The sequence below is a fragment of the Saccoglossus kowalevskii genome, chromosome 3 (assembly GCF_978046115.1).
Source record: "Saccoglossus kowalevskii chromosome 3, keSacKowa6.1, whole genome shotgun sequence".
Taxonomy (NCBI): Eukaryota; Metazoa; Hemichordata; class Enteropneusta; family Harrimaniidae; genus Saccoglossus; species Saccoglossus kowalevskii.
Genome location: NC_140643.1, coordinates 40,022,580 through 40,040,448, shown reverse-complemented (window position 1 = coordinate 40,040,448; position 17,869 = coordinate 40,022,580). Strand labels below are relative to the sequence as shown.

Below are 17,869 nucleotides of genomic sequence, written 5' to 3'. Positions count from 1 at the left end.
ACGTACGTGTTTGTCGGGAACTGAAATAACACCGGCCACAAGGCTCGGTTCAGTTATTTTAATTCCCGACAAACACGTTAGCTTTCATTTGAATAATGTAGATACACATGCGCAGATGACGCATCCACTGTGAATATTTACATTTTTTATTCACAAGCATACCACGAATATGTTTATTATGATACTACAATATAGTGAGAGTATGTCATTGTGCTGTTCATTCACGTGAACTACCTATCAACCAAAATAGAAATGTGTTATCAAAATTATATTATACATGCTTGTAATATGTATGTTTACTACATCTATTTTGGTAAAGATCAAAGCATATATAACCCAGGATATATATATATTGTGCCAAAAAGACAGATGATTTACGTACTAGTAGTCCATATGAGCATATATTTAGACTGAGGAACAGAAATAACAGACTGATTTGACATGACTAGAATACACATATTCACCATGATGTAACATGTAATTCTCACACTGTTATATTTATTGCCGTTACAGTTCTAAAGTCTATAGAGGCGAACATTGTGAGTGTTTGGATCTGAGGATTCAGAGTTTGCCGTTATATTTCCAGCAATACATTATGTTATGTCTAATAATTTGGAATTTCTTACCGTTTAGTCACAACATTAGTAATATTCAGCATATTTTGCGAGCATCCTATCACATCATGGTTGACTGCACACACAACAGTGCTACCACTTGCCATGCTAAAGCTATCCCGTTTACTGTTCATACCTTCAGTGCTGCTAAAACAATCCAGTTGTTCTTGTTGCAATGAGTAGTTGTTTCCGCTGTACAACCGATGCATTTCTTTCGTGTATGCTAGAGTTGTGCCGTTTCTCATACCGAGCCTGTTATTGGTCCACCCTGTTGACCAAAAATGATTGTACGAGTGGGTATTATGCATCTTAAATCAAATCAGATCAAATCAAATTTTGTTGTATTGAGCTATTTTTGTTTTGTTTTTAGTAGTCCATTCGAGCCTACTGATTTGTATTATTTTGGTCTTTTGACATTTTACGAGAATTATACTGCTTACTTCTTTATTTGAAATCTCTATTCATTTCCAGGATGGCAACTAGACCTGAATCTAGTAGAGAAACATTACGTATGGATGCCACCAAATGTTGTTGTACAGAACACTATATACAATAGTTTTGTTGTACACTAGATACGTTTTACCACATAATCCGTATATATGCAATCATACCTGTGCACAAGAAAATATCGCTACTTATACTTGTACCACGCATGTATCTTCACATTCGCAAGAACTTACATATGAAAATACTTGGCTTGATTTGAACCAATGTATTAGTCTAGTAGCAACGCTAACGCCAGCGTTACTGGCGATTCGTTTAAAATAATAAATAACAATTGTATTTGCTTTAAATGTTACTTGTATGGAGTGTCGATTTAAATGTTTCATATATTACAGTAAAAAAAATTAGGATTCCAAACTAATACGAACAAATCTTAGGACCATTTTAGCAAATAGTCTGAAATGTAAACCATTTAATATTCAGTAAAAATGCTTATTGTAATATATTGCTTAAATATGTCTAATATTGTTTCTCAACCCTTGAATATCCCTTTCCCGCCATACCATGCGTTTTACAAGTAGTGTTTTGGAGGTTGTTGCGAATGTACATTTTTGTAGAAGATATAAAACAATAAAATACACTCATAAAAAAATTCTTCGACGATTTCAAATTTAAAAAAAATATATAATATTGGTATAATGTGGTGTAACTACCTTGTTCCAGTATATATTCGAAGAACGTTATTTCATCATAGCCCACTTTGTGTATTCAATTATAGCTTGAGGAATAATTGATAAATCGGAAGTAGAATGTTGGTAGCCTACTTAATATCATAATTTATGATAGTCACACAAAAGAGCATTATAGTAAGTTGTTGAACATCATGTATGACTATGATTTAAGAAGGTCACCAACGACGGCGTACATTATTGGCGAGAAAGAATGCAAAATCTATCATGGTCTAAAGTAAAGCACTGTTATCCATAATAGTACAAAATATAGGGCTTGTACAATTCGGCTCAATGAAACTAATTGTATTATTTACATTAACAATCATAGTTACACAAAAACTGTATCCAATCTTTCTGTGTTTTATTTGTGATAGCAAAACTACTTTATATATTCAGTCTTACCTCGGCTAACATTATTCTCGTTTTTTCCACGTCCAATGGTTTTATTACATGTCCTACAATACCACAGTAATATTAGCATTGGATATGATATTTACAGAAGATGATTTACCAGGAACCTTTATTTTATCATCGCAAAAGTTCATGACATCATGAACATTTGAACTTATTTTCGGGATGCAAATTATTAAAATTATCTGCTATAGCACCACACAAGGCTGATTTAAATGGGTCTAACTTTTTTCTGGACCCAAAACGTCTAACAACGAAAAACACTAGGTAATACACTACCGTATTCGAATCAGCATTTCAATACCGGGATCCGGCAAAAATGAAATATGGAAGAATCGAATTTGGCATTATAACAAGAAACTAATCACTAAGAGAAAGTTATATGGATCTCAAGAGTGAAAGTAGTTCCGGATATTATGCAAATAGTAAGTGTAGTAATTATCCGAACTCCGCACAGTTCGACACGCGTTACTTATCATCACTGCACAAAGCAGATTTGCATAGAACTCATTTGCATATTCGAATATGTTCGAACTATAAGACCCAGTCGGTTAACAAAGTTAGGCGTAAATCACTTGGTTACTTTAATCATTTTAATAAGACGTTTCACGCCCGACGCCGAATAAAATGTTCAGTTAATTAGATTAAAATATACAAGACTTGCGTTAGAAAAGTACGATCCTGTCCCACATGCCAAAGCATTAGTTTCTACTATAAATGACTAACTTTATAAACGTACTAGAACCTTTGTGTTCTATGGCTGTTAGACGCGCAAAATCGAACCCGTTCAAGCCAGAAATAGTATTGAAATATTCACCAGAATACAAGATAAACGGAAAGGCTAGGAAACTCCTTTCAGTGAAATTAGTCTTTAATGTTTCTTTTCCAACTATATACGTTAACAGAACGTGTTTTCTCCCCAGTTTTAGTGTATCACGTGCGCCATTTCACTACAGTAACATTACCTTGCAAAACATAATCCGCGATAAAATGGTTCGTATTTACGTTTTTACTTAAGTCTGACATTAATAAATAGTTCGAATGTCACGTACGTTTTTTCCCACTTTTTGTAGTTCGGTTTCAAATGAAACAACCGCGGAAAAATGGCCGTGCGTAGTGAGGTGATTGACCACAAAATTGAAGGCTGCCTGTGGCAGAGGCACTATTGCGTAAAGCGCAAAGGCCTCTGGGAAGGAGATTGGTAATTGTCACCCTATCAGCGTTGTGTCGTTGACCTGCAGCGTCAATGCCTTATCAGTTTAATGTCCAATTGCGTATAGCGCCGTATTTGATTGGCCTATAGTGTGATACAAGATCGGCATGCATTAAAAAGAAGCAAACACACATACATACATACTTAAGTTAAATTTGAAACTGTATTTAGTTCTATACGACTTTTAGTACTGTACTCGTATACCCTCTATATAAAACTCCCTACAAACAAATATGACTAGTCATTATTATATAATTATATGTTTTATAATAATAATTGGCTATAGTAAACATTTTTGTGAAGAACCTATGTAGATGATTTGATATTTTGGCCAAAGTTCAATATCATTACGTTTCACGCTCCATCGCTTTTTGGGTTGTCTTTATATTATTGGCCGAATTGTGTATACATGCACACACTTTCTTTGCGTTTCAAACAGCGGTGTTTTATAGTGTACAGAAGACTTGAGTAAAGGAGTCTTAAATTGCCTTTGCTTTTAAAATAACGCGGAGAATACTCTCTGATTCAACTATAAACAATTTGTCAAGTTGTAACTTTATGTTATGTAATACTGTCACAGAAAGTAAAATGGAATTGTATGGCTATTAGAGTTTCTGTGATCTCATAATAGTTTTAGTGACCGTATAATCAATCCATCACTGACAATATACGACAATCATGTTGTTTATTCACGTTATACAAAACTAGCTATTCCGCATCTATAACATTAGCCATAAACAAGATATTTGTTGCCAATCTCCTAACCACAAGGCCGAAGTGTTGAAACCGAAACTCCATATACATACAAACCTATTGCTATAATGTCTTTCGTAATATTTGCATACCGGACATTTGTATATTAGCTTGTGATCTTGTTACAAGCTCGGCTAGTACATCCACTGTACAGGCCGAGATTAATAAAGTCATATATACGTTATATACGTACACTATTGCATACAATACATAATATGCTAACTCAACACCAATGTGAATGATGATACTTATTATGGACATATGGGCCAAGATTGTTCTTCACACTTTCATAAACACAGAAGTATACAACCAATTAAAAATCAATCAGATACATTTGATGAACATGTTACTGTTTTAACGTGAAATACATCAATATTCTGAATTTGCTTTTTGGGATAAAGAAAAACACTGGCAATCAGTGCCAGGAATATATAAATTGTACAGTTATGTTTGTGACAAGTGAGATTGGACAGTTTTCCAACTAGAGAGAGTATATTAAATACATTACTGTAACGAGTGTATTCAACAGCACATTAATAAATACCAAAGTAACATCTTTTGAATCCATTAAAATACGAAAGTTTACTTTATGATAAATTGCCCATGGATGAGCTCATAGTCAGCTGGCGCATACGTGATAATAAAATAAATGCGATATTTACTATATGGGGGCTGCCATCTTGAATGCGGCATAAAACCGATTACTCGAAGAACATAGAACACTTTCCTGGGGTATTTGAAACCAAAAATTGTCATTCCAACTCAGCAACACAGTGTATTAACATTCCTGATAATGACTCCCTTCACAGAACATTGCTAAGATACATTGTGTAAGGAAACGCAATACAAGCACAGGTATGGTTCCTACTAGCCAAATGGGAGATATTCCCCTACCCATAACGATACTGTTTTATACAAAAGATGACATCGCATAAGACAAAATGTCAAATCATTTAACTTCTCCTTTATGTATGTTGAAGCACTTTCCATTAACAATTGTCTTTCCATATCTCCGTCTGAACTTGTAATCCAATAAACTGCAGAATCAAGTTATTCTGCCTCATATCTAAACACCTACTGTGCGACAGGGGAGATAACTTTTGATTTTACAATTATCCCCATTTTGTGTAGCAATAACCTCCTTTCTTCTGCATATGGTCGTATACATTTCCCAATTCAATATACTCCCTCCACCAAGCAAGTCAAGATCTTTTCAGAGAATATCCTATCTTAACATTCTAGTGTTTCTATTGCATATGTCATGAATTAGTGACAACAGATGACAGGTCACTTACGCTGATAATCTTTGATTGTTTTAACATCAATTGACCTAAGTAAAATATCTCATCATGAATTGACTACTTAGATTGGTGGATGCTACCGATAGCACAGGTATACTTTCTTTCACACTTCTTGGCTTTAACCTTGATGTCTATATATCATTTTTGTCTATATATTCATTTTCTGAGGCTGACCATTTCAATTTGTGTAATTTATGTACAACTGTACACATTATGCGTTTGTGCGTGTGTAAATTTACTATGTCCCATGTATATTGTTATTGCTTGATGTCAACCGTATTTTGTTGAAATCTCTATAAAGCTATACAATTTACATATACATAATGTACATATTGCAAGTTCAAAATTAAATGCAAGGACACAAGCTTTATAATTATGCTAGTTGTTTAGCTGCATGACGTTACCCTTTCATTCTTGTACCGGTATTAGTAAAATTTCATCTACATATATTGACCAGACATCTACAATGTGTTGTCATGTATAAATGATATAATTTACGATTTAGCCAATCAAGAAAAGTCCCATTTCTACTAGCATATGTTTCAATACATTTGATATTTTAGGTCACAACAGTGCATTAATTCATTTTCTTCACAAAATAAAATAATATACAAGAATGGTTTACAGCTTTATTATATTCGATAGTATGGTACATAGCGAAATAAAGAACAAAACACCAGAAAACTCCCAAGAAGACTGCCACTACAATTAGTCAGAACATTCTCTAAATCCTATTAATGTTATAATAAATAACATACCATAACAGGTGTTTAATTCTTGTGATAACTGTGATGTATTATTTACATTTTGTTTGTTTGTTTGTTTGTAGATTACAATTCTATAAACCAGAAAAGTATACTTAATATACTCTAGAGTGTATGTCTGGGTACAAAAACAAAAACAATCAATGGACAAAGAAAACAATCGACCTGACTGTCGAAATAGCTCCACTGTCTTCATTATCATGGAACAAGAATATGAGAAAAAGGTTCACTAAAAATCCAAATTTGCATATTTTAACAAATCTGACAGAGAACCACCCCACGTATCATTTCTGGAAATATGAAAGCATTTTGACTTTTGGTTTCAGACTACGCGGTAGTTGTCGAAAATAACATTTTTTACCAAAAATGAAAAATTTATTCACTAAAAATCCAAATTTGCATATTTTGACACAAATTTAACAAATCGGTCAGAGGACCACCCTAAGTACCATTGCTGCAAATATAAAAGTATTTGGAATTACGGTTTTGGACTAGTTGTCGAAAATAACATTTTTTACCAAAAAATGACAAAAATATTCACTAAAAATCTAAATTTGCATATTTTGAGACGAATTTAACAAATACAAATACAAATATGAATGTAATTGGTCAAATACTTTTGAAGAAGAAGTCGTTTGAAGGAAAACTTCATGCGGGATGCAGGAGGGACAACGCCGGAGTAACCCACATACCAACAGCTCCGCTGGGTCATCTGCGATGACAGCGGAGCTAAAAATTATGTATGAGCTTTACAATCAGTAAAACATAGAAGACATTTGCTATTGAGAATGGGCAGAGAAAATACAAAACAAGCGACTTGACAATCCAAATAGCTCTGCTGTCCTACAACATTGAGGTAGCCAAGTCAAGTGATGTACACCCATAAGATAAGTAGTTTTCAGGGAAAAATTAAAAATATCAATTTTTACCCCAAAATACAATACAAAAATAAATATAAAAATAGAGCAATAATGACTTCCTCATGAAATGAACAAATCTGGACACCCAAGGTAGGTGTATCAAAGTATTTAGGCTGAACAATCACAAATATGAATAGCTCTGCTCTATCTTTGACGATACCTGAGCTAAAATAATATACCAGACACCAAAAACAAACTAAAAACATAAAATAAAGATAATGAAAGTTTTTGGTCACAATTTGCTCATAGAAAAGGTATGCTAAATTTGTGATAAGGATCATTACATTATGATGTAGCCAATAGATACAATCATTGAATTATTTATCTATTGCTTATTAAAAATAGTTTACAGTTTATTATCTGTAGCTATATTAGAGCCATACTATTGTACCATTACAATCAGTGTTTATTAATAAATTGGTTGTTGAATCAGAGACAGCATGTTCAAATGGAATTTTTAGAATGTCATAGTTCAAATTAGAAAGCTCAGGAATAACATTGTTTTAAAAAAAATATTACATAATGAATAACTGGTCTTCATGCAATAACGGAATAATATATAACAATGTAAAGCTAGACATTTGAACTTACAAAATATAAAATTAGCATTCTTCCATACAATATTTGAACCATTATATATTCATATTGATTTCAATTGAATGTAGGCGAGACTGGGCGTTTCAAACACATTTTCAAAAAATCTATTCAAAAGTAAAAATTAAATTACCATTTTTCATTATGGGAGGAAAGATATTAAAGTGCGGTGGTTGTCGCGCGTGTTCAAATTTCATGTAAACAAACAATGTATTTTACACGCAATGTATACATCGCTATGAGTCCCATAACGAACAGAACGCGGTACGACGACTGCCGCCCTTTATGTATATGCAGTGTTTTTAAGTTATTTGTATTGCACAATTCTAGTATGGTAATAAAAATTAGATAAAATTGGATCCATTAAAATTGAAATAGAGGTAATTGACAAAGAATTAAGTTACCGGTAGTATGAATAAGGCTGTAGTTAAACTAAGACAAATGAGCCAAACCCTATTTACTGTAAAAGTGATTTTGACTTTTCATAAATTCCAAAGAATATGCATCCACCGACGCTGATCCATATAGTTCTTGGCACTATGCCAGCAAATAGTCTGAAATAGGGATAAACAAATAAATAAATAAAATAATGAATGAATGAATGAACGAACGAACGAACAAACGAACAAACAAACAAACAAACAAACAAACAAACAAACAAACAAACAAACAAATAAATAAATAAATTATATAAATATTACAAATCTGGAATGTAATACTCGATTCTCTAAAGTAACGACATAATGACATTGTTATAAAGCCAGCTGCTAAAGGTGGAGCAGTGATAGTTTGGCATAGAGACTTTACGAACTCCTAGCGGCAGTTACGAACTCCTACCAGCCATTTGATGTGGATATCACCATCGAAATACAACAGGAAATAGGTGACGTGGTTAATGGTTTTACAGCTAATGGTGTTTTACCCAAAGTAAATTCTTACATTGAGTACACATCCAACACCGGTTTTCTATCTTTTACCCAAGATTCACAAGGTAATTGCCCGACTGAGCACATAGCTCGATATTTAGATTCGATATTGAGACCTACTGTGTTGTCACAGCCTGCATACGTTTGTGACACTACTAATACGCTAAAAAAAGTTATTTAATTTTACTCCAGGATTTGTATTTTCTATGGATGTAAAATCACTGTGTACATCTATCACGCACACTAATGGGTTATTGGCTAAACAACATTTTCTTAATAACAGGGCAGTTTAATTGGATCCTCCCACATACGTTTTGGTGTGCCTAGCGTAATTGGTTTTGAATGACAATTGTTTCTCTTTTAATTCTAAATATTTTTTACTGAAACAGGGAATTTCTCATTTTTCAGCGTAATAAACCAGAATGTGAGGTATATTGATGATGGTTATGGTGTTATTTCCAGCAGTGTGATGAATTATTACAGTTCATTGAGTTTGTGAACAACTTTAATCCCGCTATGAAATATCAGAAATAACACTACCATTCCTTAATATTTTCACAATGGTTGATGGTAATCTATACCATACCATATTCACAATTTCTGTTGTAATTAACAGAGAAAAACAGAATTTGATGAAGGGAATGGATTTAAAAAAATGTATCTGCATACTAAAGTAGGTACTTGTGATGGTATGCTTACTTCTATTTATATCATACTTTAATACAAACCATCCACCACAGATATTTTTATTACAAAACAATAAAATATTCATTAAATTATCTTATTTTTTTTTTATTTATATCTTATCCAAGTTCAGTTTCTTCCTGATGTTATGTGAATCTATCAGCATGTGGGTACATGTATAAACACAATACAGATATGACATAAATAACTTACAATGTTGAACTTACCCACGAACACCGTCACGCTGACCCACCTTTTGAAGCACTTGAAATATATTACTCTTGGCAGTTGTGGAACCTTGCTGAAATGGACAAAAAATACTTATAATGCAATGATTCTCACTCATTCTCAATTTTATTAACAGTGTAAGTGTAAACTGCATAGATCTTTTAGCTGGAAAATAATTGGGATAGAGATATGATGACAATTTGATGATTAATTAATTAAGGAAATGTGTAGTACACTTTTCACACAAATATGGAAAACAATCCAATTTACTTTACCATTATTTTTTTTCTACTTTTATTTGCTTGTCATTTTTTTTTTTATTTTCCTGTGTGTATTTTATTCTCACTTTAATTGTTTGTTGTCTTTATTCACATCTATATTACATTTTATTCAAAATCCTAATAGGGATACAACCCACAATAAAGATAATTATTATTACACAACTCATCAATATATTAGCATATGCAATGCATTAGCATCATTCAATTATGGTATTTATCTCATACCGTATTTGCTCTATTAGTAGTGCATGCACTTATACACAAGAGATTTTTCTATAGTCAAAGTAAGTAATATTTTGATAATATAGTAAACAGCTAGCCAATGCAATTTTTTGATCATATACACTTCTATTGGAGATGTGCCTCTAACGAAACATTGATTATATCACTTATCACTGGTATTGAGTTACCAACTGATTGCATTTGGGTTATGTAGTTATGGTATTTGTGTCATACTATTTTTTTTAAACATGTTTTCTGGTGAACATTATGTTGTCCATCAGTTGATTTGCATATGGTTGTTCTAAAAACAATAAAACTAGAAATCAACAAGAACATTAAACAAAGTCAAAAATAGCTAAGCTTAAGTAAATTACAAACTAAAGATAGCATAAAAATTAAAATACTTTAATATGGACAGGGGGCCCTTCGGTCAGGCATCCCAGGCCAAGGTTAAGACCACAAACCTTGGAGTGAAGGTAACCCTGTGGGGTGCCATGGAGTAGAGGTAGCCTGAAAGTGGCTACCAGAAAGTGAATGGGGGTCAGAATGAAATTTGTGGCCCACAACTGAGGGAATGGGAGAACAAAGCCAATTTGTGTTTTAATCACAGGCACTTTAATTAATCTATAATAAAAAAAATTATGCTATGAATTATTATCTCACCTCTGCTAACATTATTCTTGTTTTTGCTACATCAAATGGGGTAGTCAAGGCTGCAGAAAATCCTCCTACAATAAAGAAAATGTGAAAATTATCAAGAATTTAAATTAAATTAAATTATGTTGGTAAAAGAGCAAAAAGGTAAGAAACATTTTGTATTCAAGGTTATTCTATTTTTCAATACTTATATTTGAGAACAAATATTGTCATTCTTCGTTCATTTATTTAAAATTTGCATGTGCATTGATCTTCATGGCTATTTTTCGCACTGAAAGAACCCTAGAAACCATGGTAACACAGGCAGAAACCTAGAGACCCAGATAACAGATAATACAGACTGTGAGACCTGGAGACCTTGTGACCAGTAACACTGGCAGAGACCCAAGGACCTGGTAACACTGGCAGAGACCTGGAGACCCAAATAACAGAGACGGAACCCTGGAGACCCAGATAACACTGACAGAGACCTTGAGACCCAGGTAACACTGGCAGAAACCTGGAGACCCAGATAACACAGGCAGAGACCTGGAGACCCAAACAACACATGCAGAGACCTGAAACCCAGGTAACACTGGCAGAAACCTGGAGATCCAAACAATACATGCAGAGACCTAGCGACCTGGTAACACTGGCAGAAACCTGGAGACCCAGATAACACAGGCAGAGACCTGGAGACCCAGATAACACAGGCAGAGACCTGGAGACCCAGATAACACAGGCAGAGACCTGGAGACCAAAACAACACATGCAGAGACCTGGAGACCCAGATAACACAGGCAGAGACCTGGAGACCCAGATAACACAGGCAGCGACCTGGAGACCCAGGTAACACAGGCAGAGACCTGGAGACCCAGGTAACACAGGCAGAAACCTGGAGACCCAAATAACACATGCAGAGACCTGGAGACCCAGATAACACTGGCAGAAACCTGGAGATCCAGATAACACAGGCAGAGACCTGGAGACCCAGGTAACACTGGCAGAAACCTGGAGACCCAAACAACACATGCATAGACCTGACACCCAGGTAACACTGGCAGAAACCTGGAGATCCAGATAACACAGGCAGAGACCTGGAGACCCAAACAACACATGCAGAGACCTGACACCCAAGTAACACTGGCAGAAACCTGGAGATCCAGATAACACAGGCAGAGACCTGGAGACCCAGATAACACAGGCAGAGACCTGGAGACCCAAACAACACATGCAGAGACCTGACACCCAGGTAACACTGGCAGAGACCTGGAGACCCAGATAACACATGCAGAGACCTGGAGACCCAAACAACACATGCAGAGACCTGACACCCAGGTAACACTGGCAGAAACCTGGAGATCCAGATAACACAGGCAGAGACCTGGAGACCCAGATAACACAGGCAGAGACCTGGAGACCCCGATAACACTGGCAGAGACCTGGAGACCCAGATAACACAGGCAGAGACCTGGAGACCCAGATAACACAGGCAGAAACCTGGAGACCCAGATAACACAGGCAGAGACCTGGAGACCCAGATAACACAGGCAGAGACCTGGAGACCCAGATAACACAGGCAGAGACCTGGAGACCCAGATAACACAGGCAGAGACCTGGAGACCCAGGTAACACTGGCAGAAACCTGGAGACCCAGATAACACAGGCAGAGACCTGGAGACCCAAACAACACAGGCAGAAACCTGGAGACCCAAACAACACATGCAGAGACTTGGAGACCCAGATAACACAGGCAGAGACCTGGAGACCCAGGTAACACTGGCAGAAACCTGGAGACCCAGATAACACAGGCAGAGACCTGGAGACCCAGATAACACAGGCAGAGACCTGGAGACCCAGATAACACAGGCAGAGACCTTGAGACCCAGATAACACAGGCAGAGACCTGGAGACCCAGATAACACAGGCAGAGACCTGGAGACCCAGGTAACACTGGCAGAAACCTGGAGACCCAGATAACACTGGCAGAGACCTGGAGACCCAAACAACACATGCAGAGACCTGACACCCAGGTAACACTGGCAGAGACCTGGAGACCCAGATAACACATGCAGAGACCTGGAGACCCAAACAACACATGCAGAGACCTGACACCCAGGTAACACTGGCAGAAACCTGGAGATCCAGATAACACAGGCAGAGACCTGGAGACCCAGATAACACAGGCAGAGACCTGGAGACCCAGATAACACAGGCAGATACCTGGAGACCCAGATAACACAGGCAGATACCTGGAGACCCAGATAACACAGGCAGAAACCTGGAGACCCAGATAACACAGGCAGAAACCTGGAGACCCAGATAACACAGGCAGAGACCTGGAGACCCAGATAACACAGGTAGAGACCTGGAGACCCAGATAACACAGGCAGAGACCTGGAGACCCAAACAACACATGCAGAGACCTGACACCCAGATAACACAGGCAGAAACCTGGAGACCCAAACAACACATGCAGAGACCTGGAGACCCAAACAACACATGCAGAGACCTGACACCCAGGTACCACTGGCAGAAACCTGGAGACCCAGATAACACTGGCAGAGACCTGGAGACCCAAACAACACATGCAGAGACCTGACACCCAGGTAACACTGGCAGAAACCTGGAGACCCAAACAACACATGCAGAGACCTGACACCCAGGTAACACTGGCAGAAACATGGAGACCCAGATAACACAGGCAGAGACCTGGAGACCCAGATAACACAGGCAGAGACCTGACACCCAGATAACACAGGCAGAGACCTGACACCCAGGTAACACTGGCAGAAACCTGGAGACCCAAACAACACATGCAGAGACCTGACACCCAGGTAACACTGGCAGAAACCTGGAGACCCAAACAACACATGCAGAGACCTGACACCCAGGTAACACTGGCAGAGACCTGGAGACCCAAACAACACATGCAGAGACCTGACACCCAGGTAACACTGGCAGAAACCTGGAGACCCAGATAACACAGGCAGAGACCTGGAGACCCAGGTAACACAGGCAGAGACCTGGAGACCCAGGTAACACAGGCAGAGACCTGGAGACCCAGATAACACAGGCAGAGACCTGGAGACCCAGATAACACAGGCAGAGACCTGGAGACCCAGATAACACAGGCAGAGACCTGGAGACCAAAACAACACATGCAGAGACCTGGAGACCCAGATAACACAGGCAGAGACCTGGAGACCCAGATAACACAGGCAGCGACCTGGAGACCCAGGTAACACAGGCAGAGACCTGGAGACCCAGGTAACACAGGCAGAAACCTGGAGACCCAAATAACACATGCAGAGACCTGGAGACCCAGATAACACTGGCAGAAACCTGGAGATCCAGATAACACAGGCAGAGACCTGGAGACCCAGGTAACACTGGCAGAAACCTGGAGACCCAAACAACACATGCAGAGACCTGACACCCAGGTAACACTGGCAGAAACCTGGAGATCCAGATAACACAGGCAGAGACCTGGAGACCCAAACAACACATGCAGAGACCTGACACCCAAGTAACACTGGCAGAAACCTGGAGATCCAGATAACACAGGCAGAGACCTGGAGACCCAGATAACACAGGCAGAGACCTGGAGACCCAAACAACACATGCAGAGACCTGACACCCAGGTAACACTGGCAGAGACCTGGAGACCCAGATAACACATGCAGAGACCTGGAGACCCAAACAACACATGCAGAGACCTGACACCCAGGTAACACTGGCAGAAACCTGGAGATCCAGATAACACAGGCAGAGACCTGGAGACCCAGATAACACAGGCAGAGACCTGGAGACCCCGATAACACTGGCAGAGACCTGGAGACCCAGATAACACAGGCAGAGACCTGGAGACCCAGATAACACAGGCAGAAACCTGGAGACCCAGATAACACAGGCAGAGACCTGGAGACCCAGATAACACAGGCAGAGACCTGGAGACCCAGATAACACAGGCAGAGACCTGGAGACCCAGATAACACAGGCAGAGACCTGGAGACCCAGGTAACACTGGCAGAAACCTGGAGACCCAGATAACACAGGCAGAGACCTGGAGACCCAAACAACACAGGCAGAAACCTGGAGACCCAAACAACACATGCAGAGACTTGGAGACCCAGATAACACAGGCAGAGACCTGGAGACCCAGGTAACACTGGCAGAAACCTGGAGACCCAGATAACACAGGCAGAGACCTGGAGACCCAGATAACACAGGCAGAGACCTGGAGACCCAGATAACACAGGCAGAGACCTTGAGACCCAGATAACACAGGCAGAGACCTGGAGACCCAGATAACACAGGCAGAGACCTGGAGACCCAGGTAACACTGGCAGAAACCTGGAGACCCAGATAACACTGGCAGAGACCTGGAGACCCAAACAACACATGCAGAGACCTGACACCCAGGTAACACTGGCAGAGACCTGGAGACCCAGATAACACATGCAGAGACCTGGAGACCCAAACAACACATGCAGAGACCTGACACCCAGGTAACACTGGCAGAAACCTGGAGATCCAGATAACACAGGCAGAGACCTGGAGACCCAGATAACACAGGCAGAGACCTGGAGACCCAGATAACACAGGCAGATACCTGGAGACCCAGATAACACAGGCAGATACCTGGAGACCCAGATAACACAGGCAGAAACCTGGAGACCCAGATAACACAGGCAGAAACCTGGAGACCCAGATAACACAGGCAGAGACCTGGAGACCCAGATAACACAGGTAGAGACCTGGAGACCCAGATAACACAGGCAGAGACCTGGAGACCCAGATAACACAGGCAGAGACCTGGAGACCCAGATAACACAGGCAGAGACCTGGAGACCCAAACAACACATGCAGAGACCTGACACCCAGATAACACAGGCAGAAACCTGGAGACCCAAACAACACATGCAGAGACCTGGAGACCCAAACAACACATGCAGAGACCTGACACCCAGGTACCACTGGCAGAAACCTGGAGACCCAGATAACACTGGCAGAGACCTGGAGACCCAAACAACACATGCAGAGACCTGACACCCAGGTAACACTGGCAGAAACCTGGAGACCCAAACAACACATGCAGAGACCTGACACCCAGGTAACACTGGCAGAAACATGGAGACCCAGATAACACAGGCAGAGACCTGGAGACCCAGATAACACAGGCAGAGACCTGACACCCAGATAACACAGGCAGAGACCTGACACCCAGGTAACACTGGCAGAAACCTGGAGACCCAAACAACACATGCAGAGACCTGACACCCAGGTAACACTGGCAGAAACCTGGAGACCCAAACAACACATGCAGAGACCTGACACCCAGGTAACACTGGCAGAGACCTGGAGACCCAAACAACACATGCAGAGACCTGACACCCAGGTAACACTGGCAGAAACCTGGAGACCCAGATAACACAGGCAGAGACCTGGAGACCCAGGTAACACAGGCAGAGACCTGGAGACCCAGGTAACACAGGCAGAGACCTGGAGACCCAGATAACACAGGCAGAGACCTGGAGACCCAAACAACACATGCAGAGACCTGACACGCAGATAACACAGGCAGAAACCTGGAGACCCAAACAACACATGCAGAGACCTGACACCCAGGTAACACTGGCAGAAACCTGGAGACCCAGATAACACTGGCAGAGACCTGGAGACCCAAACAACACATGCAGAGACCTGACACCCAGGTAACACTGGCAGAAACCTAGAGACCCAAACAACACATGCAGAGACCTGACACCCAGGTAACACTGGCAGAAACCTGGAGACCCAGATAACACAGGCAGAGACCTGGAGACCCAGGTAACACTGGCAGAAACCTGGAGACCCAAACAACACATGCAGAGACCTGGAGACCCAAACAACACATGCAGAGACCTGACACCCAGGTAACACTGGCAGAAACCTGGAGACCCAGATAACACTGGCAGAGACCTGGAGACCCAAACAACACATGCAGAGACCTGACACCCAGGTAACACTGGCAGAAACCTGGAGACCCAAACAACACATGCAGAGACCTGACACCCAGGTACCACTGGCAGAAACCTGGAGACCCAGATAACACTGGCAGAGACCTGGAGACCCAAACAACACATGCAGAGACCTGACACCCAGGTAACACTGGCAGAAACCTGGAGACCCAAACAACACATGCAAAGACCTGACACCCAGGTAACACTGGCAGAAACATGGAGACCCAGATAACACAGGCAGAGACCTGACACCCAGATAACACAGGCAGAGACCTGACACCCAGGTAACACTGGCAGAAACCTGGAGACCCAAACAACACATGCAGAGACCTGACACCCAGGTAACACTGGCAGAAACCTGGAGACCCAAACAACACATGCAGAGACCTGACACCCAGGTAACACTGGCAGAAACCTGGAGACCCAGATAACACAGGCAGAGACCTGGAGACCCAGGTAACACAGGCAGAGACCTGGAGACCCAGATAACACAGGCAGAGACCTGGAGACCCAAACAACACATGCAGAGACCTGACACGCAGATAACACAGGCAGAAACCTGGAGACCCAAACAACACATGCAGAGACCTGGAGACCCAAACAACACATGCAGAGACCTGACACCCAGGTAACACTGGCAGAAACCTGGAGACCCAGATAACACTGGCAGAGACCTGGAGACCCAAACAACACATGCAGAGACCTGACACCCAGGTAACACTGGCAGAAACCTGGAGACCCAAACAACACATGCAGAGACCTGACACCCAGGTAACACTGGCAGAAACCTGGAGACCCAGATAACACAGGCAGAGACCTGGAGACCCAGGTAACACTGGCAGAAACCTGGAGACCCAAACAATACATGCAGAGACCTGGAGACCCAAACAACACATGCAGAGACCTGACACCCAGGTAACACTGGCAGAAACCTGGAGACCCAGATAACACTGGCAGAGACCTGGAGACCCAAACAACACATGCAGAGACCTGACACCCAGGTAACACTGGCAGAAACCTGGAGACCCAAACAACACATGCAGAGACCTGACACCCAGGTAACACTGGCAGAAACCTGGAGACCCAGATAACACAGGCCTGGAGACCTGGAGACCCAGGTAACACTGGCAGAAATCTGGAGA

At 40.6% G+C, this 17,869-nt stretch overlaps 1 protein-coding gene across 1 annotated transcript in view; it reads right to left on the bottom strand.

Annotated features, from left to right (window-relative positions):
* Positions 1-7,503: 7,503 nt before the first annotated feature.
* Positions 7,504-17,869, bottom strand: part of LOC102810030 (mitochondrial S-adenosylmethionine carrier protein-like) — a 26,106-nt gene continuing 15,740 nt past the window's right edge. Inside the window, exons 8-10 of the mRNA XM_085497198.1 lie at positions 10,750-10,814; positions 9,583-9,656; positions 7,504-8,299 (exon numbers count right to left, since the gene is read on the bottom strand). Coding sequence (XP_085353324.1) covers positions 8,203-8,299; positions 9,583-9,656; positions 10,750-10,814 — 236 coding nt within the window. The 3' untranslated portion in view covers positions 7,504-8,202. The remainder of the gene's footprint in view (positions 8,300-9,582; positions 9,657-10,749; positions 10,815-17,869) is intronic.